The sequence below is a fragment of the Dreissena polymorpha genome, chromosome 14 (genome assembly GCF_020536995.1).
Source record: "Dreissena polymorpha isolate Duluth1 chromosome 14, UMN_Dpol_1.0, whole genome shotgun sequence".
NCBI lineage: Eukaryota > Metazoa > Mollusca > Bivalvia > Myida > Dreissenidae > Dreissena > Dreissena polymorpha.
The window spans coordinates 40,005,225-40,029,277 of record NC_068368.1 but is presented as its reverse complement, the minus strand read 5'-3'; the positions used below and the strand labels follow the sequence as shown (position 1 = coordinate 40,029,277).

Below are 24,053 nucleotides of genomic sequence, written 5' to 3'. Positions count from 1 at the left end.
CTTCGAAGAAGAGGGGGTATATTTGCTTTGCTCATGTCGATCGGTCCGTCCGTCCACCAGGTGGTTGTCATACGATAACTCAAGAACGCTTGGGCCTAGATCATGAAACATCATAGGTACATTGACATGACTTGCAGATGACCCCTATTGATTTTGAGGTCACTAGGTCAAGGTCACGGTGATCGAAATTGTAAAATGGTTTCCGGATTATAACTCAAGAAAGGTCAAGGTCACAGTGACCCGAAATAGTCAAATGATTTTCGAAATGAATAACTCAAGAACGCTTTTGCCTAGGATCATGACACTTCATAGGTCACATTGATCGTGACTTGCAGATGACCCCTATTGATTTTCAGGGTCACTAGGTCAAAGGTCAAGGTCACAGTGACAAAGTCGTATTCACACAATGGCTGCCAGTACAACGGACAGCCCATATGTGGGGCATGCATGTTTTACAAACAGCCCTTGTTTCTATAGATTTCAGCAAGACCCACCAATGGATAATAGACATACAAGACCCCACTGTTGACATTATATGCTTACAGGCATTGAGGCAACTATACAGGAGTCAGAGCCTCTCATGATACAACAGGCCAGTGTTAACTGTGCTGATCAAATGCAATCTACAGGTTTCACTTTGGTTCTTTCAGAGTCCATGTCAACTGCTGACAGTGAAGAGCCAGGCAGTCTGACCCATGATAGGAGGGAGCCAAGTGAAGAGCCAGCCAGTCTGACCCATGATAGGAGGGAGCCAAGTGAAGAGCCAGCCAGTCTGACCCATGGTATTTCTATTATCATATATAAAGGCCCACCTATTGATGATAAAGACATGACCCAACTGTAGACTATATATTCTAGTACAATTTCTGTTGTCCAAGCCATATATATTTATGCCACCCTTCGAAGAAGAGGGGGTATATTGCTTTGCTCATGTCGATCGGTCCGTCCGTCCACCAGGTGGTTGTCATACGATAACTCAAGAACGCTTGGGCCTAGGATCATGAAACATCATAGGTACATTGATCATGACTTGCAGATGACCCCTATTGATTTTGAGGTCACTAGGTCAAGGTCACGGTGATCAAAATTGTAAAATGGTTTCCGGATTATAACTCAAGAACGCATACGCCTAGGATCATGAAACTTCACGGGTAGATTGATCATGACTCGCAGATGAACCCTATAGATTTTGAGGTCACATTGTCAAAGGTCAAGGTCACAGTGACCCGAAATAGTCAAATGATTTTCGAATGATAACTCAAGAACGCTTTTGCCTAGGATCATGACACTTCATAGGTACATTGATCGTGACTTGCAGATGACCCCTATTGATTTTCAGGTCACTAGGTCAAAGGTCAAGGTCACAGTGACAAAAGTCGTATTCACACAATGGCTGCCAGTACAACGGACAGCCCATATGTGGGGCATGCATGTTTTACAAACAGCCCTTGTTTCTATAGATTTCAGCAAGACCCACCAATGGATAATAGACATACAAGACCCCACTGTTGACATTATATGCTTACAGGCATTGAGGCAACTATACAGGAGTCAGAGCCTCTTATGATACAACAGGCCAGTGTTAACTGTGCTGATCAAATGCAATCTACAGGTTTCACTTTGGTTCTTTCAGAGTCCATGTCAACTGCTGACAGTGAAGAGCCAGGCAGTGTGACCCATGATAGGAGGGAGCCAAGTGAAGAGCCAGCCAGTCTGAGCCATGATAGAAGGGAGCCAAATCCTCAAGGTATAAATGCAATTATACCCCACAAACAAAGTTTAGGGATGTATATAGGAGTGAATTTGTCGGTCGGTTCGTATTAAGTGTCCGCCCTCTAATTCAAGTTGTTTTCATCTAATCTTCACCAAACTTGTCTGTTGGTCTGTCGGTCGGTCCGTCTGTATTAAGTGTCCGCTCTCTAATTCAAGTTGTATTCATCCGATCTTCGGTCAGATGTTGTATCTAGAGGATACCTAGGTGAAGTGTGAATATGGGTCATGCCGGATCAAAAACTAGGTCACGGGGTCACTTAGTGCGTTTTTAACATTGAGCATGGTTTGGGCTGTTTTTTGTGAAGACAACATGCAAAATATTTTGTGTTCATTAAGGCATTTATGCTTGCCATCTCATCTGTTATGAACAGTTTATTTGTGAAATGAGAGGATTAATACCCGAATAATCTACAACTACAAAAGATATTATTTAACTTTTGAGAATGATTTATTATACCCCCACAAACGAAGTTTAGGGGGTTATATTGGAGTTAGCTTGTAGTGTTTCATCTAGAAAGGCAGAGGGGCATGGCGCATGACTTGAAAAAAGGGCATTTTGCACGGAGATTCTCTTAAAAAGGGCGCATTGGGTGTTTTTGAAACTTTTAATCACAGCTTAAAACTTTGATTTAAACATTGTACATGTCATTTTTCGTGAGAAATTCTCGCGAAATGTGTTCTTAAAATACATAGCTATTGAGTAGACATGTGAATTTTTTATTATATTTTTTGGAGAACATTCAAATCGGATGCAAAACACAAAAATGTTACTGATCACGGCGGCTCTAAACTGAAAGTAAACTTCATGGAGCAGGTCGTCATTAAATTACAAAATTTGCTATACGTTTTTTAAAATCGGCTCAGATTTATCTTGTAATAGACTGTACTTCGGAACTCTGCATAAGTACAATGTAATTAAAATCTTTACCGTTACGGCCCTTGTTACGTTACGACCCAGAATGTGGCTCATGAATTTGTTCGGGTCTCTAATGTATGTATTGATTTTCTTCTACATCAGTACCTCATCGAGACGTCTATGAACGGTTTGCTGAGATTTTTCTAGAATCCATCTTAGCACAAGGTCTGGCTGGGGCCTCCAGGCACGTTCACGACAGAGAGTCGAGCACAGCTACAGGTTTATATAACTGCTTAATAGTTAAACAAGGCTTTTTTCCCCTTTTTTGTGAAATAATGAGTCATAAACTTGTCAAAATTGTGAAAAAATGAGTAGCAACCTTTTCAAAATTGCAAAAAAATGAGTCATACATTTGAAATAGATGTAAAAATTAGGTTGCTCAGTCTTTTTAATTGTGAAAATTTGAGTCGCAAACTTCTCAAAATTTGTGAAAAAACTGCCATTCTATAAGAAGGAAAAAAGCCTTGGTTAAATTAACTGTGTTAAGAAAGCTAGATGTGTTAGCTAAAGTTCAAAATTCTTAAATATAAGAGAAATGTCATATATATGTAGTTTAAAATTATTATATTTTTTCACACAGATAATCATATACTTTAATAATTGCAAACAACTATTACATTATAATGAATAATTTAATAATTGCAACAACTATTACATTATAATGAACTTGACAGTGTGTGGTCACTATTCCTTAACCTTAACCATGTGCATTCTCAAGATCCATATTTATTTTATGGTTATTCAAATTAAATGTTCTTTAAAATGATGAATGTTTTGTATTTTAGTATAAACATATTTTGTTATTGTATACTTGTATTTATTTATGACGATAAGCTTAATATGCTTTTAAAACCCTTTCCCTCTCAGACGCAGAGTAAAAAGGCTAAATGCAACCAGCATAAAACCAGAACAGCCTGGGAGTAACTCGCACTCTGTTCAGGTTTTATGCCGTTTGCTGCTCATCATTCTATTAGGGTTGGAAATGAAGCCTTAAAAACTTGAATCTAGTAAGGAAGGTCAAGGTCACTGTGGCTAAAGATAGAATAATGGTTTCCAATAAATAATTTCTATTTCATATGAGATACCGTAATGAAACTCTGTTTAAATGATGCTATTGACAAGACCTCGCCTCGGATTGCTTTAATGATCTATGGAGTCAAGGTCACAGTGACTTAAAAAAAAGAAAAGAGAATTGATCCGTATCATGGTTTCCACTCAATAACTTGAGTTTGGTTTAATCTGTCAACATGAAACTTGGTAGAATAAGTTTTTCTTATTTTGTGCAAAATATTCTGTGTCAATGCAGCATGTGGCGATATTCGTCACGTCTGTGACAAAGCTCTAGTTGTTTAGTGATCAAAGACCAATGACTTAAAAGATTGAATTTTACTATTATATATATTTACTTAGACCCATTTATAGATCAGCATAAAAAATGTGGCTCCTTTTTTTAGGAAGGTGTATTGTAACAAGTGAGATTTAAAAAAAAATGTTCCTGAAGAAGCCAAATCCTCAAGGTATAAATTTAAACTCTTTAAACCCGACCGTCTCAGTGCACATATTACACCTAGGGTAACACCTCAGGGTCATATGTGCACTGTCGGGCAGGGTTCCCAGCCAACTTGGAAATCAGGGAAAACCTGGAAAACACTCACTTTTTTTCAGTCAGGGAAAAGTCAGGAAATTTTGGAAAAAGTTCCTGAAATCAGCGAAAAATCAGGGAATTTGGTTCGGTCAGACTTTCTTCACTGTTTTCACTGTTGACTTGTGTCAAAAAGTCCATACAATTTAAAATTTGAATTAACAATATGTTCCAATGACTGTTGCAAAACAAACATTTAATGAAAATAAATGAACATGCGAGGAAAGGATGGCTGTGAGGGGAGATGAGGTCATTGCTTTAAAATTACATAAATATAATACATGAATGGGTAAAGGAACCAATGTCCACCGTCAAAAGAACTTTGTAACTAATAAAATACATAACAGCAAAACTGAAGTTGTAAAATCAAATATACTTTTTTGTCCACCTGTTGACTATATATGTTACAGTAAACCTCTGGAGTCCAATCCCAAAATATAGTTTATCACGATTTCAGTAAGACCCACTTATGCATAATAAACACGAGATCCAAGTATTGACTATACATATATATGTACAGGCATGAAGAGGTAACTGTTGAAGACTGCCAAAGTCCAGATGTCCTTCATGAGTCAGAATCTCTGAAGTCGCAACCAGCCAGTATGGAGTCAGGAGGTTTAAGCCCAGTATATCCACAGTACAAACCAACTGAGGCTTATAAAGAGATTGAACCAGTTAGTTCCAGTGATGGATTCAATCTATCAAATCAAGAAGGTATAAATTTTAGACCTATTACTCCACTCATAAGTCACAGAGCCAGGTGTTAAGCTTAATAGCGCAGTAGTCCATGTCGTAAGTGTGCTGTAGTAGACAAATACTGTGATCTAATGACATTTCATCCCTGATTGATTTCCTCATGGATGTGAAAATACTGTAAGTGAGATAGTATGCAGTTGCTTTTGGAGGTAGATGCCTTATACTGGTTTTATGTTTTATCACAAATATGATGCTTAGGTGAGCTGCCAAGCTGTTGTAATTGAAAAACTAAACAAACAGCTTTTAAACCCAAGGAAACAACCTATTATTCTCAAGACTATGTTTTTGTGTTTATGATGTCAATCTTTGCACAGTTATTTAAAAAGTTCAAACATTTCTGCTACTACAGTGAGATTTTGAAAATGGTGTTTCTTAAGAAATTCTATACAGCTTCTTTGAAAAACAAAGATTGTACAGGTTGAGTTGAGGACGCAGTTCACGAAACTCTGTCAGACCTACAGATATGACTGCCTGAAAGAAAAACAAGGTCTGACTGAAAACTCGAACTTGTAGGCCAAAAATATTCAAGTGAAATGTCTACATCAGTCTACAAACCATTGCAAATGGTAGCTACTGTTAGCGACAAATGAACGCAGGATAGTTGCTTTGTTCTGCTAAGAATAGTAATGGATGCTTTGTGTTTCATATTCTTAATAGATTCAAACTGTGACTCAGATGATGATCCAGCATACATCCCTGACACAGACTCTGATGATACAGAACCTGAAAGCAGTGGAACTCAACACACAACTAGAAAGAGTGTTGTTAAATTTGGTTCAGCACTTTCAACAGCAGGTATGCTCTGTTAAAGATGGATATTGTTTTTAGCTTGGCGTTTTCAAAGAAAACCCGAGGTATTGTCATAGCCAGCTTGTCATGCCATCTGACGTCCGCCGTCTGCGTCATGGTAAAACCTTAACATTGGCCCTACAATCAAAGTGCTTCCACCTACAACTTTGAAACTTCATATGTAGATGCACCTTGAAGAGTTCTACAGGCCACATCCATTTTGAGGTCACTAGGTCAAAGGTCAGGGTCACGGTGACCAGAAATAGTAAGATTGGTTTCGGATGATAACTCAAGAACGCATACGCCTAGGATCATGAATCTTCATAGGTAGATTGATCATGACTTGCAGATGACCCCTATTGATTTTGAGGTCACTAGGTCAAAGGTCAAGGTCATGGTGACCCGAAATAGTAAATTGATTTTGGATGATAACTCAAGAACGCTTTTGCCTAAGATCATGACACTTCATAGGTACATTGATCGTGATTCGCAGATGACCCCTATTGATTTTCAGGTCACTAGGTCAAAGGTCAAGGTCACAGTGACAAAAAACGTATTCACACAATGGCTGCCACTACAACGGACAGCCCATATGGGGGGGGGCATGCATGTTTTACAAACAGCCCTTGTTAATAATTCTTATACTGATAACATCATGTTCAAATTCAAAACTATTTTTTATAAAAGAAAACTAGGTTATTAAGTTAAATTATTGATATCCATCGTTTGGGAAAGCTTTTGCTCATATTTTTGTTCTTTCTGTATCATCATGGTTAGAATGATTTGGAACTGCAAGGCATATAGTCTTGATAACATTATCTGATAAGCCACTATTATTGAAGCTGGAAGCATTGTATTTCCTGCATACAATATTGTTTAAACAGAGATAGAAGAAGAAAGGAATTACTATCGCTTTAAATAACGGTTGTTTCTGGTAATTTGTCTGTTAATCAATACATTTAGTAGCTGAAAAGGTAAAAACGATATCTTAAAAAATCAGAATGCTGCCTTCCATTTAATAAAAAGAAAGTGGTAGCTGATAAAGTTAGGATTTGGTACCCAGTAGAAAGTATCAGCGGTTGACTGACTAGGAAACCAAAAGGTTAAAGGTTGCAAACGTTTGCAAATGGTAGCTACTGTTAGCAACAAATGAACGCAGGATAGTTGCTTTGTTCTGCTAAGAATAGTAATGGATGCTTTGTGTTTCATATTCTTATTAGATTCAGACTGTGACTCAGATGATGATCCAGCATACATCCCTGACACAGACTCTGATGATACAGAACCTGAAAGCAGTGGAACTCAACACACAACTAGAAAGAGTGTTGTTAAATTTGGTTCAGCACTTTCAACAGCAGGTATGCTCTGTTAAAGATGGACATTGTTTTTAGCTCGGCGTTTTCGGCCCGATTTATTTTCATAGCCAGCTCATTTTGCCGTCTGCTTCGTGCTGAAACCTTAACACTTTTGGGTCACTAAGGTCAAAGGTCAAGGTCACTGTTACCTAAGTAATAAAAAAAAATCTGACAAGCTTTCGTTTATTCAAAACTGCACCCGTAGCTGAAAGTAGCACCAGTTATGCGGTGCTCTTGTAATATGTATAATATCAGTCAAGTAGTGCTTTAATGTTTTGGTTATGATATTATTCATTGCTTGGTACCCAGGCAGCCGTTAACCTAACTTGACATTGACAATGTTTAGCATTCTAATTGCTTGTATTAGTTCATTACCACTGATGGCTATTAGGCAATGACGAACTTAACATAAATGGAATAAATGATTCAACCATAATAAAATTAGTAAAATAAACAAATTTGTTATTATACAGTAGTTCTGTCACTATTAAATATTGTAAATTCTGTTTGTACCCTGCCATTATCCTTGGAAATCTAGCACAGCTTTACTTATATATATTTTATTTTATTTTAACCCCCATTAATGGTAATGGGGGCTATATAGGAGTCACTTTGTCCGTCTGTCAGTCTGTCCTGAAAATTTCATCCGATCTTCACCAAACTTGGTCACAAGTTGTATCTTGATGATGTCTAGGTCAAGTTTTAAATTGGGTCATGCCGGGTCAAAACTAGGTCACAGGGTCACTTAGTGTGTTTTATACCAAAAGTTTGTCCGGACCATAACTATGTCATTTATCGTTAGATTTTAAAATAACTTGGTACATTTGTTCACTATCATGTGACGGTGTGTCATGCGAAAGTATTATGTCGATATCTCCAAGGTCAAAGATAAAAAATTGCCATAAAAGAGCTTGTCCAGCCCATAACTATGTTGTTCATTGTGAGATTTTTAAATCATTTGGCACATTTGTTGACCATCATTGGATGGTGTGTCGGGCAAAAAGAATTACGTCGACAAAGGTCAAGGTCACACTTTAAGTTCAAAGGCCAAAAATGGCCATGAATGAGCTTCTCCGGGCCATAACTATGTCGTGTACGATTTTTTATATCATTTGGCTCTTTTGTTCACCATCATTGGACAGTGTGTCCCGCGAAAGAATAAGTTCGATATCTCCAAGGTCAAGGTCACACTTTGAGTTCAAAGGTCAAAAATGGCAAAAAATGATCTTGTCTGGACCATAACTATGTCATTCATTGTGAGATTTTGAAATGAATCTGTACATTAATTTTGTTCAGTCATTGGACGGCGTGTCATGTGAAAGATTCAAGAGTTCAAAGGTAAAAATGGCTATTAATGATAATGGCATAATAATTCTTAAGAATTTCCATAAATTACATTCTCTTGTTTTGTGACGACATCATGCAAAATAGTCTCTGTGTCAATGTGACACATGGGGGTAAACGTCACGTCTGTGACAAAGCTCTAGTTATGATTGTGTACTGCAACAATGTTATAAAAGGTTGTAATTGCTTCTACTATTTAAGGGTTTTTGTTTGAATTCACACTAACAGTCGCAGTGACACTTGTCGTATCTTCTACATATAAGTTTAAATTGGGTTTGCAGATGTTGGAAAAGCAATTGCCATACTTGATGAGGATTCAGATGGTGATATGGAAGTTTCTTCGTCTGAAGACAAAGTTCCTAACACCCATTCAACTGTGCATTCACAAAAGGATAAAGGTATGTGATCATTTTTTTTATTTTCCGAAACTACTTTTTGCTAAGCTTTTTATTTCTTTAAAGGCATCATTTTTATGCCGCCCCTTCAAAGAAGAGGGGGTATATTGCTTTGCACATGTCGGTCTGTCTGTCGGTCTGTCCACCAGGTGGTTTCCAGATGATAACTCCAGAACGCTTGGGCCTAGGATCATGAAACTTCATAGGTACATTGATCATGACTCGCAGATGCCCCTTATTGATTTTAAGGTCACGGTGACCCGAAATAATAAAATAATTTCCGGATGATGACTCAAGAACGCTAAGGCCTAGATCATGAAACTTCATAGGTAGATTGATCATGACTCGCAGATGACCCCTATTAATTTTCAGGTCACTATGTCAAAGGTCAAGGTCACGGTGACCCAAAATAGTAAACTGGTTTCCGGATGATAACTCAAGAACACTTATTCCTAGGATCATGAAACTTGATAGGAAGATTGATCATGACTGGCAGATGACCCCTATTGATTTTCAGGTCACTAGGTCAAAGGTCAAGGTCACAGTGACAAAAAACATATTCACACAATGGCCGTCACTAATACGGAGAGCCCATATGGGGGGGCATGCATGTTTTACAAACAGCCCTTGTTCTATTAGTTAGCATACATATTTTGTCTATGGGTAATTTATTACTGGCTAAACAGGAGAAGCAAGCTAGTGACTTTCATCTAAAATTGTCCAAATAATCTTGTCTAGAAGCTATAGGGGATTCCCACAATAATTAATTTGGGTTGACAGTCATTGAAATTGAGATTTAAATCAACAAGCAAGTTGGGCTAGAACTATGGGAATTTGAACAAGCCCGAGTCAGATATTACTGGCCCAAACATTTTTGTTATTAATGCAGATAAACATACAGTCACATAAAACATCCATAGAAGCATTCATTTATTCAATCTTTAGAATACAATACAAATCTCTTATTTATTTCATCCTCATCCAAGTAAGCTTCCTCGTCATCTGAGCCAGCCTCTTTCGGATCCTGTAATAAGAAGAAATTAATTTCACACACGGATTTCAATCAAATCACAATTATGAATATACACATAAAGTTTAGGTAAAAAATTAGTAGAAAGTTATCCCATATATCCATGTGAAAGAGAGAGCAAACCTGAACCACCCGGAAATATATAAGCAATTAAGTGCCAGGTTATTCTACAAAAAGCTAGTTGACAAATGTGTCAATCACAGTGACCTCAGATTTGCATTCCTCAATGACGTACTTGAATGACAACTGTTCGGCCATTACTCTCTGTGTCCCAAATGCAACGCATAACATAATTTTACATAATAGTAATCCGGGAATCACAAAACCATGCGCTTTATGCGCAGTAATACAATTATCGGCTGATTGCCCAGCACATGTGCGCAGTGTGTTCAAACATAAGCGGCTGTTGATTTAAGCAGCTCAAAACTTTGTTTACAAATATTGAAAATGAAAGTGGAACTCGTTTTCTGTTTAATAAATTGTACAAGCACGTCGGGCTTGTAATATTGGATTTCCTACAAGCCCGAAAGAAAAAATACTAGTTTTTTGCTGTCAGACTAGTGCGAATTTCGACGACTGGTTTGATGATTGTTATTAGATAAACATGGTCATGTGAAACATGTGTAACATACAATGAAGTAATAAATGAAAAAAGAGGTTCCCAAAATATATAGAAATGTTCAAAATAAAATAAAATTTGGTATTTTATTCTATTTGCATACCTTGTTGATTCAAATTGTAAAAGAAAATATAATATCATTGTTTAAGAATGAAGCACTAAATTAGTTTGGTTTCATTTTTAAATGCAAATTACAACATCATGTCGGTATTCACGGTTCAGTGTAGAAAAACTACATGTAATATGGTACACAATAATGGATGGTTGATTTTTGCTGTTGGAAACAGTTTATCTCCATATCATGTAAATTATGTTAACTTGAAAAAGATCAGTAATTTAACATTTGCCTGATATATTTTTAGCTCGGCTGTTTTCGGAGAAAACCCGAGGTAATGCCATAGCCAGCTCGTCGTGTCCGTCGTTGTCCACTTAAACCTTTACATTTTGTTAAGGTTTTGAACATTGCATCTACAATAAAAGCGCTTCCACCTATAACATTGAAACTTCATATGTAGCTGCACCTTGACGAGTTTGACACACCACACCCATTTTTGGGTCACTAGGTCAAAGGTCAAGGTATATGTGACCTCTAAAAAGAAAAAAATTCTGGCAAGCTTTCGCAGCCGAGCGTGGCAACGTTTTGTGGTGCTCTTGTATTTCTATCTATCAGTTAAAAAAAAATTGAAAATGTCATAAATGTGCAATTTTCTTGTATTTGCGTTACGAACATTTTTTTTTTATAGGACTTGAAAACCATTCCCTTTTTGCCACCCAAAGCAGTATAAATGTACTTTAATGTTAAAAAGAATTAGGAAGCCTTGTGTCTGTATAAAAAATAAAGTGACATGTACTCTCATATCAGTTATGTAGTAGATTGTTACATATTTTAGTCTCCTAAACACATTAGGCATGAAGTATTGAGATGGTCAGATTATCAGGGTTTAGCACAGTCAGTTAAGGTCAATAGTTACTGTAAAGATCTGATAAATGTGTTTTGTTTTTGTAGGTGTTTATCTGCAGTCAAAAAAATTACCACGGGATGGCTGTCAAAAGAGATATGACAAAATTAACTTCTGTGTTTACTGCAAGAAGGCGGTTAAATCCAAAATATCTAGACATCTCTTAACCCACAAGGAACGTCAAAAGGTTCTTCAAATCCGACTTCTGCCAAAGAAATCAAAGCAGAGGGAAAATCTTTTCACAGAACTTGTGAATGAAGGTAACTTCAAACACAATATAGATGTTATTAGTACAGGTGAAGGTGTCCTCATTACAGCACGAAGAGAAAACATCGATCAGGAAAAACATCATTCACACCAAGATTATGTTCCTTGTGTATACTGTAAAGGATTTTACTTGAAAAAACTATTATGGCATCATCTCCATTCGTGTAAAATGCGGCCAAATGATACTAAAGGTGATAATATGACGGACACAAAAAATGCTGTACGGAAGGCCAAAAGCCTACTTTACGGTTGTTTGCATACTGAAAATGAAAAGGCTGTTGCAGAAATGCTACGCACAATGCATGATGATGATATAAAGGAAGTTGTTAAAAAAGATACTATTATTAAGTTGTTCAGTTCAATGCAGGTGTGTGCATTGGGAGGGAAACACATACAGAAGAAAAATGATATGCATAGGATTAGCCAAAATGCTAGGACCTTGGCTCGTCTAGTGATAAAAGCAAGTGAGCATCTGCCAATGGTCAGCTTGAACAAGCTTCTTTGTAAAGATAACTTTGACCTGGTTGTTAATAGCACCTTGAGTCTGTCGCATAACAGTGTCACCGTTGCTAACAAAATGGGTCATCTGCTTGGTCATTGTATAATGATTAAAAATGGGTATTCTGTAAGACGCAATTCAAATGAAATGGCAGAGGAAACAAGACTGTTCAAAGTGTTGTTTGATGCAGAATGGAAATATCGAGTAAATGCTCCAATGACAAGACAGAAAACTGTTCGTGATATGAATAAGGATAAGTGTAAGTTTACGATGATGCCATGATGATGCCATGATTTTAAGCAGTTTTTAAAATTCTGTAATTTAGGTAGTATGTTTTTAAGAACTGTATCTTTTTCATTATTTGTGAAAGTAATTCCTAGCGTTGTGGCTTCATCGGATGTCCAATTAAATTTCATTTCTTTTTTGTATTGAACATTACTTTGTTTTAATTTACCTACCTGTAGCACAGTACATTTACTTTTGTTAAGTTTAAGACCCGATGTCATTCCGTAAAGGGTTAGCGACTCTATTAGGTTATGGAAAGAATCGTAATTGTCATTTAAAAAATAAGTTGCATCGTCAGCAAATAGGGATTGTTTGATTTCTTCGTCAGCTTCTAGTGATATGCCTTTAATGTGTTTATTTGATTGGATGTGATGTGATAGATACTCGATGCAAATAATAAATAGCGATGATGAGAGTGGACATCCTTGTCGAACCCCTCGTTCGATGTTAAAACTGTTTGAAAAGAAGCCATTGTTTATGATTATACTGTTAATATCGGTATAGAATAGTTTGACCCATTGAATGAGACTTTCACCAAAGTTCATATTTTCTAAGCAAGAGAACATAAATGAATGATCAAGCGAATCGAATGCCTTTTCAAAGTCTGCAAAGAATATTAGACCAGGATTATTTGAATTGTTGAAATAGTTTATGCATTCTTGGATAAGACGAACGTTTTCACCAATGTAACGTCCTTTTATGAAACCAGATTGAGATTTTGAAATGATTGATGGTAATATTTTTTAAATTCTGTTTGCTATACTTTTAGTTGCAATTTTATAATCATTGTTCAGTAAACTAATCGGGCGCCAGTTTGATAAGGATTCTAAGTTTTTTCCGGGTTTTGGAATAAGTGATATAATACCTTGTTTTTGTAGCGTAGTTAAGTTTTCGTTGTTAAATGAATAGTTAAGTGAATTAATTAGATGTGTTTTTATATCATTCCAGAATATTTTATAAAATTCGATTGTGATGCCATCAGATCCTGGGCTTTTGTTATTTTGCATTTCTTTTAGGGCTAATCCACATTCATATTCATTAAGCAATCCGTCGCACAGTTGTGTTTCCTCCTGGTTTAAAGCGTGATGTGTATTTTTAAAAAGGGTGTTATTTTCAACATTTTTTCGTTTATAGAGGGTTTCGAAAAATAAACGTTGTTCTTCTAGTATTTGAGTTCTGTTTGTTATATCTTTGCCATTGACTACTAATTTGTGTACAGTTTTTTGTTCACTTCTACGTTTTTCAATGTTTGCGAAATATTTTGTATTTTTTTCATTGTGTTCAACATGCTGTGCACGCGCTCTTAGTATTATTCCATTGAGATGTGTATGATAGATTCCATCTAATATTTCTTTTTTTAATGTTATTTCATTTTCAATGTCGGTGGTATCATTTGTGTTTGTTTGATGCAATTGTTTTTCAAGTGTTTCAATGGTTTTGATGGTTTCAGTTTCAAGTTTGTGTGTTTCTTTTTGTTTAAATGATGTGTATCTAATTGTTGTGTTACGTATATTTCCTTTAATTACTTCCCATAAGGTGTTTGGGTTTGCATCTTTATTATTTTGAACTGTATTTAATATTTCCTGTTTTATTTGTGTTTGATATTGTGTATCTAATAAGATGCTGTTGTTAATTTTAAAGTATCCTGGGCCTCTTTCAGGTTGTATGTTGTGCAGTTTAAGTTCATATTAATGAATTAATATGTGTTGAATGTAATTCCTTTTCAATTATAGTGTAAACATTCATGATTAACTCTATTCGAACAAAGTTGTGTTCGCGTATACTTAAACGACGTAGGTGAAGAAAACAAAACTGGCGTATGAACCAATAAAAAATAAGTATGGAAAAGGTCCGTTTGTACAAAGGTCCATAGTCTGAAATATTAAAATCCTTCCTTCTATTTTTCCTAGGAAATATACTAAGACAAGTTCCTTTGGACAAATGGAATAATGAAGCAAAGTGCGTGATAAGTAAAATAAAATCGACACATATGATAATATTTAACATTTACTTAAATTACAAAGAAGCAGATATACAAAGGTTTAGTTTAAACATATTTTATTTCAAGAACAATCATATTATATACAAAGTATGCATACATAGTTACAATTGATTTATATGTTCTGAAAATGGATAAGAACGAAAGACCAAGTATAGTTCTTCTCCGTACATATTTTTTGCAGGATTGTAACTTTACGATGGGTGATTATAATGTTTTAGTAAACATACAATAGGACATTTTAACCAAAAGAAGATAACTTGTTATATAGAAGGAAAACATAAAAATAAAAGAAACATTTTGTAATACAATTAGAAGAAGCGAAACAAGACATTGAGACCGGGATCGAACGAAGGAAGCTTATCAAACGTACCGATATAGTGTGGAACACAGATGTTTGAACAAATGCTTTTTGTTAGTTTTGATTGTATTTTAATTTGATGTTTTTGATGTGACAGATAACTAGGTATCAAAGCGTTTATTATGCTTAATATACTTATGAACTGCATCAAAAATACGAGTGTTTTTCTCAAAGTCAATACTTTCATCTCCATACAATAATGTGTTAATAGATGTAGGTGCCAAAGGGGCAAGTGTATTGATTAGAACTTCACGTTGTTGCCTGAAACGGTCGCATTCTAGAAAATAATGATATACGGTTTCGATAGATCCACAACTGCATAAGGGTGACTGAACAATATTGCACATATAAAGGTCTTGATTTAATGAACTACAACGAGTTCTGAGTCTAGTATGGAGCATTTGTTGGCGTCTTTCACCATAGTAGTACAGTGAATTAGGTTTAATAGTATCGCTAGAAAGGAGCATTTTAAACGAGTGAAGAGAATCAGCATTACGTGTTTCTAGTGGGAGATTGTTCCATTCTGTTATTGCAGAGGGTACGAACGAGTTTGAGTATGAGGTAGTGCGAGCTGTCACATTTCTAATATTTGCTCCATTACGTAATGGATACGAGCTGTTGCTTTGGACTGTGGCAGGAACTAAAGATATAAGGTACGCTGGTGAAAGGTTTTTAGTTATTTTGTACATGAGTATAAGTTTATGATTTCGGCGCCTTTCATTTAGTTTCTCGCACCCAACTTCTTTATATAGCTCGTTTATGGACACAAGTTTGGTACAGCCGGATACAATACGCGCAGCTTCAGTTTGAATTTTTTCTAAATCGTCTTTTTCAAATTGGCAGCAATTATCAAATACAACATCAGAATATTCAAGTATGGGTCTTATAAATGAGCAGTATATGACTTCTAACGCTTTCCTGTCAAGAGAATGTTTAAGTCGACGCATAATATTAAGACGAGTCCATGCTTTGTTTTTTATATTTGCAATATGTTCGTGCCATGGGCAGTCATTAGTCAAGTGGAGTCCTAAGTGTTTATGAACACAAACTTCAGGGATAGTAACGTTTTGCATTGTAAAAGGTGGGTAAATTGGCTTGTTTAGTTTTGGAGATATGATAAGGGCTTCTGATTTAGACGGATTAAATGTTACTAGCCATTGTTGTGCCCACGTATTTATTCGGTCAATATCAGCTTGCATTAAGGTTGCTGTTTGATCAGGAGAATTGACAATCATATACAGGCTTGTGTCGTCTGCAAAGAGATTAACACATGAGTGGATATTCGACACAATGTCATTTATGTATATTAAAAACATAAGCGGTCCAAGAATAGATCCTTGTGGGACACCGGCAGATATCTTTGCAAATCTTGATTCAACCCCTGGAAGATCCGCCTTCTGTTTTCTGTCAGACAGGTAGTTTGATATCCATTTTAACAAGTCCCCTCGTATGCCAGCGCAGTGAAGTTTGTATAGAAGTCCCTAGTGCCAAACCTTGTCGAAAGCCTTACTTATATCATAGAAGACAACTCTAACTTCGAGGCCATTGTCCAGGGCTTTACAAAATTGGTCATATATGTAAGTTAATTGATTAACGGCAGAGTCCCCTGGAATGAAACCAGACTGGGATTGGGTGAAGAAAGAGTTTCCATGTAAGAAGTTAAAAATGTGCTTGTAGAGTATCCTCTCAAAAACCTTTTCAATAGTATTTAACAGAGATATAGGTCGATAGTTAGATAGCAAAGATGGATCGCCTTTTTTAAATACTGCACATGCATTTCCTTTTTTCCAAATTTCTGGCATTTCACATTTGGACAGACTAGCATTGAAAAGAACACAAATCGGGATTTTCAATTGTTCCATACATTCGCGTAAAATTTGATTGTCAATTCCATTAGGACGAGAGGCTTTCCCCAATTTCAAATTCGTAAAGGCGTCTAATACTTCATTTGGCGTAATAGTTATATAGTTTAATGTATGTACACACGGGTTATTACTTATTGGAAGTTCATGATTATTATCGTTAATATGGGATTGAGATGCAAAGAATTCATTGAGCATATTGGCCTTATCTGTTTCATCAGTGATAAGATCGTTCGTTCTATCGTCACGTAGTGATTATATTGTTTTATGTTCTTGGGGAGAAATAAAATTTCGCAATAGTTTCCACCAATCTTTTGACTTGACATTAGATGATTTTAATTTGTTGCTAAGGTTTTCAAAATATTGTGTTTTGGCATCTCGGACGAGAGAAACAACTTGATTACGAACAGTTCGAAAGTGTTCCCAATCAGTACAGGAGTTAGAAAATTTGGCTTTGTGATACAACCGTTTTCGTTTACGTATTGTTGACTTAATCACATGATTCATCCACGGGGCATCACCTGTTCTAATACAAACAATTGTATTCGGAATAGACTTTAAAGCAGCATCATATATAGCGTGCGTGACATTTTGTGTGTATATATTAATATCCTCATCTACTAGCTGTTCCCATTGTATGCCTGCGATTAATGTACGCAATTTATCATAGTTTCCTTGGTTATAACGCCATATATGTCTATTGAATGTTTTGCGCACTGGTTTATTGTGTTTAACTATACCAAAAACTTGACAGTGAAAACGTATGTTTTGGTTAAGAAACGGTTCGCGAGTACCAGATGAAATGATGGAATCGGGATTACTAAAGAATATGAGGTCGATGACAGATGTTGAATGTTCTGTGAAAAGCGTTGTGTCATTAATGATCTGTTTAAGATTGTTTTGGGAACATAGTCCGTCAATTTTTCGTCTTGAAAGTAACGCGTTTACATTTAAATTAAAATCACCAGTAATAATGATATCGTGTATGCCAGTGTAAGCAGCTAATCCAAAAGAAGTTTCTATTAAGTTCATGTATGACGTATCGGAGTTTGGTGGACGTTAGACTACCCCAAATAATATTTTTTTATTGCATTATTTTATTTCAATCCATACACATTCAAGTCCGTTTGGTTCCAGATCATGTCTACGTGTGTATGTTAGTGTTTCATGTAAATATATTGCTACCCCACCGTGCGGATCAAGCGGTCTATCCCTTCGGATCGTTGAGTGATAACCATGGAAACAGATATCACTCGAAGGCGTCGCACAACTAAGCCATGTTTCGGAAAACGCTATAACATCAAATGAATTCATACTTGAGTAAAGAAGATCAGTTTTGTTTGCAATACTTTGTACGTTATAGTGGACAAATGAAAACATCTTTTGCGCGGAATTAACAAGACTACTCTCAGAAGAGCTCGACCTTGAGTAAGAAGTATTGCGTGTTTCTGACAATGTAGGGCCAGGGTTTGGATGTACGTCTCCGGCTTGTGATAAGATTATTTGTTAATAGAGACCACATGACATCACGAAAAATATGCGAATCAATTGAGATGACAGCCTCTTATTGGTTTCCGAGTTAGTGCTTTTCACATACGAAAATGAATGATGTTCGATTAATTTAGCTTGGTTATTGGTTATCGATGTAATATTGTACTTCACCGATATTAACGATAAAATATCTACAAAAATACAAAAGATCGAAACACATGTGTAACAACAAAGGGAATGCAGTTTGTATTCTATAACATGACATGACAACGTTTATTGGGTAATGGTTATGTTTTTTCTTTATGTAATTGAGCTAATGAGGATAAGAAAGGACTGAAACGTTGTCAAATTTACGTTTATAGTGCATGAGTATATTTTTACATGAAAGCTGTGGTCACCTAGGTATCTGTCACATATGAAAGTTTGAGTAGGGTTTAGGATAAAGCAAAATAAAAGAGAGAGAGTTAAGAAGATACACATTATAGTGTGTATATAGAAGCTAGGCATCGCCGAGCCAGGGATATGGTTTTAGAAAGAATTCGTGCAAGAATATGCATCAAAAGGATATACAACTATATATGTTAGGGAATAGATCTTAACAGAAATGCAGTAAGCAAAGAAAAATATAAGTAAGCATGCATCCTTTTTCAATGATGAGAAGAACATGTGTTCAAAAACGGGAATGGACATGGTTAAGACTATATATGTTAATACACAGATCTTAACAAAATGCAGTATACAATGCAAAATATAAGTGAGCATACATCGTTTTTCAATGATGAACAGCAAATATTTTCAAATAAGAGGATTGACATAGTTTTACACCTACGCCAAATTAAGGGGTCAATTTATGGTAATGAAATGCTGGAAAACTATAATTTCCACAGCATACTAGGACTTGTAGTTAAAAATACACCTACACTATTTGTAAGCCAAATGCAGTACAGCTATCAGTTGACATAGTCATATTCATCTGAAGAGAGCATATATGTCGCACACAAAACAAGTTTTACAAAATGATACAGATATAATTAGCATACAATATTTTCTAATACGCAACTTGATAGGCCCTTTTGTAAAGAATTGCGTATAAACTATTTTCAAACAGAATACGGTAATTATATAAGCACTCTTATAATTGCTCCTCTGTGGAGAGAATAAATGTCAAACACAAAATAGAGGTTTTGCTATACGCTACAATGAGATAAAAACATGTTCTGTAATGCAGCAAATAAATGAATTAAGAATTCATGTTAAATTATACACTACAATATACGTTTTGTTATACGCAACTAATAGATACATTGCATGTTTTGTGGTGCAGCAAATACGTGAATTAAGACAGGTAAATATTTGTTAAATGTTACATCAGTTTGTGTATGTATTATACCTGAGCATATATATGTTAATGTATCAAGCATACGTGTATTAAAAAGTCTAGGTATTCTGAATGCCAAACATGGTGCCTTGCATTCAAACTGGTTATATGGAGCTATGATAAGACATGTAGACTCGGGGCGCCTACTTTAAAATAAGAAAAACGTTAATTGTTTTGCGTCTATTATTTTGAATATCAACTCAGTAGAAATAAGCATTGCGCACAAATAATGTTTCCTTAAGTTTCATTTTGATTTGATTAGTTTTATTTAATTTCGTTTAAGTTTTTTAGATGTGTTGTAATTTTGTTTTCATTTATCATTTAGTTTTTGTTTTGTTATTGTTTTTGTTATTGTTTTTGTTTATGTTTATGTTTACCACTTAACATCCTTAAGCTTCAATCGAAAGCAAAATAGAAGCAGAATTCAAATGGAAGTTTAACCGTAGAAATGGGTTAAGTGATAACAAATGTAACATTTATTTTGACCACTGGAATATAGACCTTCTAAGTGATTGCCATATACGGTATTTAATGTAATGCGTATACAAGTAAAGAAGGTACTTAAAAGTGGTTAATTATAGGTGTTTCAAAACACTTTAAAATAACGAAACACAATTCAAACTAATAGGTAGATGATGTAGTATTGTGTATGCATGTTGACAATGCGTTTATGCACGAGATTAAATTCAAGGAATAAAAATATGAGAAAGTTCAAAAGCCACTTTGTCAAGCTTAGCTCTGCTTGCTAAATATATACAAAATAGTATGCTTACTGCTTATGTTAATCCCTGTAATGAGTCACAGAAAACAATAAGATTTTTAAAAATTTGAAAATAAAACTTGAGAATGTGTAACAAATCATCATAAATTCATGTTCAGTGCTCAGTGCTCAGTTACATGTTTGGCACGCAGACACATTTGTTAGGCGAACCAAATATAACCATGTTAAAATAATTACTATAACTAATAGAGTGCGGAAAATTATCATTTAAAAGTATACATATACACATTTTAAGTGATCGAATACATTCATATACGTCAAGCATAAACTAATTATGGTTGTTTAAATGGTAATTCTTGTTTTAAGACAAGCTAGTTGATAAAATGGCATTGGATATTTAGTGTTTGGTGAAACACTAAAAAAGTTTTGCAGACCGGCGTATGACAAAACAATTAGTCTATTCGTTAATATTCAATATCAATGGATGTCTCGTTATTTCATATTGGGCATACAGAATACGTGTAAGTAGGGGATAATTGGTCAGAGGATTTTTTCAGTATATTGGTTTATATTTGAAATTCTTGATGTTTATTTTTTTGTAGTATATACTTATCGAATACTTGACCAAATTGGATCGACTGAAAAAGAAATAAGAGGATAGTCATGTACATGACATTCCGAATTCAGGTGAAGTCAAATAATAATTGGCTAGAGAACAATAAAATATTATATAAAATTCATCGCACAAACATATTGACCTTGGATTCGCCTTGACTCGAATATTTAATTAACTACAATTAAGTAAATCCTTAAGTTATTTTTTCGGAATATCAACACTAAGTTTTAGTAAATTGTTAACCCATCAGCTAAATTTGCGCCAGCCATTTGTGCGTTGAATGTCGGCTTTTACTGATGGCATCTCTTAATGTACATTAGGAGGCATCAATGGATTTAAATATTCAAATACGAATACCATTAGTTACATTTATTAATTTGAAAATAATATATGTACTGTATTATAAAATGCAAAAAAATAAATATCACACACAACGCACTACTTTAATATAATTTGACATGATGGGTGTTCGTCGTATAATTTGACGGCATTTGTCTTTGACAAAGCTATGAGTGATACTATTTCTTTGTGCATTTGGAGACACCGAGGCTTTTCTTCTTCAAATATCAAACCGATGAAAAGCAATTTCTAATTTAAACCTAGAGGATGCAAAACTAGATAAACGACGCACAACTTGCAATCGTCGCATCAACTAATTGCCGATGCGTTTTTCTTGGATGATTGAATAAGTCGTTGACAAAGATATAAGTGATACAAAAGTATGTTCCTTCGGAGACGCCGCTGCTTTTCATCTTCAAAATAAGTACACACAAATTAACAATGGAAGCCTTGCATTCTTTCAACTTTTTCCTTCCTTCCCTGCTGAAACGTCGGCTTCATTTTAATCTTTGTAATTATATACAAAATGCTACTTTGATCAAAACTGTTGACAGCACTGACGATACAAACACTTAATGATTCATATGAGAGGTTTGATAATTACGGTAAAACCATTTCACAGAAATGCTTAAACTTGCCCGCTTGAGTGCAATCAGATTCTAAAACAATGCAAATAAAGTGCAGAATATGCCAAATACAGAACTGAAGACAGTCGCGATGTCTAACAGCATCGACCTCTATTAAGCCGAGTTTTAAAATGTGCGTTTTATACAATAATTATTCTATTAACACTGCCTGTTTCTCTTGTAAAAAATATTAACTTTATTCAAACAATATGTGGACTGAAATCAGTTTAAATGACTACTGAGCGCGTGTTGTTGCTGGTATGTGGTTTGTGTCTTAAGCTGTAGTACTTGGTCAAACTGAAATGCATGATAATAATACAATTTATTGTCTCACGTCTTTGATGGTCGAGTTTTAATTAAACTTACGTTATGCAGCCTGATTTCTACTGTTTTTTTGCGGTGAAATAATTGCTACAACCTTTTTGTTCGATTCTTGATTTGTGTTTAATCGTTATAAAAAAATAACGTAACAAAACACTTGACATGCATTCGCGATTTTGTCCGTGATTAACCGGACAATTTTGGAAACAGGTATTTGTCGCCATCCTATAACATTATTAAATGTGTTCATTCAAAAATACCACTAAACTCACTTTTCAGCCATATAAGTAAGACAGTGATTAGCGTTTATTAAGCGTGAATATTCGCTTTTTATATCCACTTAATTTGCTACTAATATTCTAAGCGGAAGCTGTAATTGTGTGTTTCCGATAGGAAATTCGTTTCGAGAGATATAGAGCGAATATAAATACGAAATTAACGCTTATGACTTTCGTGCTGATATGGATGAAAGTGAGCTATATTTAATTTAAAAAAAACGCAAGTAATTAAGGGCATAAACGGCATAAAAATACCTATCTCGACATGCAGGTCGCCATCTTGACTTCTTTTTTTACCGTGATTACCCTCCCTGAGTTAACCATGTTTCGACAACAAATAATACTTGTAATACCAGTGTCCCTTGCTCAAAGGTCGTGTTTATGCATAGTTGTATAAAAATTATATCCAGCACGCAGCATGCAATTGTATAATAATTTACTACCCAAATCTGCGAAGTTAATACGATATGTCACGGGTTTGATCCGTGTTCTTGTTCAAACGACAAACTTTGTAACTGGCGGAATTGTTAATAAATTATCTATTATTCTTAAACGAATTTTCAGTTATGGATATCGAACAATAGACTGAAACATATTTCTTCATGAGAAAGTTTCAAATTTGCGATAGATAATTAGTAAACACAATTTTATACTTCTACTTTAGAAAGAATAGTTCATGTATTGTGTATTTCGGTGGTACATGTATGAGCTGTTTTCATATATTGTTTTAGAAACTTTCAAACAGTCTTTATAAAGACTACCATGCGTACCATGTGCTGATGAGCCCCACGTCTATTAAGACACATATCCATGTTCGTAAAATATCGCATGCTTCATTTAATGAACAGTATTCTCGACGTCAATGCTTTACATTTACTATTGTATTCAGATGATTGTCATTTTGACGTATATGATCGGTCAAGTTGCGATTGACAACTCGACCACAGTCCGTCGTCTACATCGACCATGCCTGTATCAAGAAAACCTGTTTGTGCCACACTGTCATCAACACTCGTAAGCTTACTGTACGTATTACTCTAATCTACTTTAAACAGTCCGTCATCTACATCGGCCATGTCTGAACCACATACATATGCCTTTATGACATCGACCAAGCTTGAACTTGACAACTGATTTTGCCACCAATATTTGTCATCAATATCGACCAGATTTGCCCGACGGCATCTGAATTTACTCCTACGTCATTAACATCAGCCACGTCTGTACTAATATCACAACGTCAGCTACATCGACCAGGTTTGTACTACGGACCTCTGCAGATGCCACTCTGACACCAAATTAGACCGCATTCATCAAACGCACTTGTGCGTTTGCTATTGCGTCATGTTCACCGATCCGGCCTGAGCCTCTAATTTTGCTATCACCTCTCCATCATCGATTTCGAACACGCTTGTTCCATCGACTATGCTTA

General features: G+C 35.4%; 2 protein-coding genes across 4 annotated transcripts; both read left to right on the top strand.

Moving 5' to 3' along the window:
• The first annotated feature begins 520 nt into the window (after nt 1-520).
• LOC127857308 (uncharacterized) lies at nt 521-4,158 on the top strand. Its single transcript, XM_052393716.1, has 4 exons — nt 521-782; nt 1,634-1,747; nt 2,792-2,928; nt 4,144-4,158. The coding sequence occupies exons 1-4, from the start codon at nt 536-538 to the stop codon at nt 4,156-4,158; spliced, it is 513 nt and encodes a 170-aa protein (XP_052249676.1). The 5' UTR covers nt 521-535.
• Nucleotides 4,159-4,860: 702 nt separating this feature from the next.
• On the top strand, nt 4,861-12,466 carry LOC127858821 (uncharacterized). Of its 3 annotated transcripts, none has more exons than XM_052396109.1 (4): nt 4,861-5,045; nt 7,097-7,234; nt 8,857-8,973; nt 11,626-12,460. In XM_052396109.1, the coding sequence occupies exons 1-4, from the start codon at nt 5,019-5,021 to the stop codon at nt 11,743-11,745; spliced, it is 402 nt and encodes a 133-aa protein (XP_052252069.1). In that variant the 5' UTR covers nt 4,861-5,018; the 3' UTR covers nt 11,746-12,460. The 3 variants fall into 3 exon arrangements, with proteins under 3 accessions (XP_052252069.1, XP_052252068.1, XP_052252070.1); XM_052396108.1 differs by lacking the exon at nt 4,861-5,045 and adding an exon at nt 5,757-5,882 and having other exon boundaries at nt 11,626-12,462; XM_052396110.1 differs by lacking the exons at nt 4,861-5,045; nt 7,097-7,234 and adding an exon at nt 5,757-5,882 and having other exon boundaries at nt 11,626-12,466.
• Nucleotides 12,467-24,053: the final 11,587 nt, after the last annotated feature.

Excerpts from the sequence above, each read along its gene's own strand:
- LOC127857308 (XM_052393716.1), top strand. The coding sequence starts at position 536 with ATGCTTACAGGCATTGAGGCAACTATACAGGAGTCAGAGCCTCTCATG. Across the intron at positions 783-1,633 it reads GCCAGCCAGTCTGACCCATG|AGTCCATGTCAACTGCTGAC; the intron begins GTATTTCTATTA and ends TGGTTCTTTCAG. Across the intron at positions 1,748-2,791 it reads AAGGGAGCCAAATCCTCAAG|TACCTCATCGAGACGTCTAT; the intron begins GTATAAATGCAA and ends CTTCTACATCAG.
- LOC127858821 (XM_052396108.1), top strand. The coding sequence starts at position 5,763 with ATGATGATCCAGCATACATCCCTGACACAGACTCTGATGATACAGAAC. Across the intron at positions 5,883-7,096 it reads TTCAGCACTTTCAACAGCAG|ATTCAGACTGTGACTCAGAT; the intron begins GTATGCTCTGTT and ends TATTCTTATTAG. Across the intron at positions 7,235-8,856 it reads TTCAGCACTTTCAACAGCAG|ATGTTGGAAAAGCAATTGCC; the intron begins GTATGCTCTGTT and ends TTGGGTTTGCAG.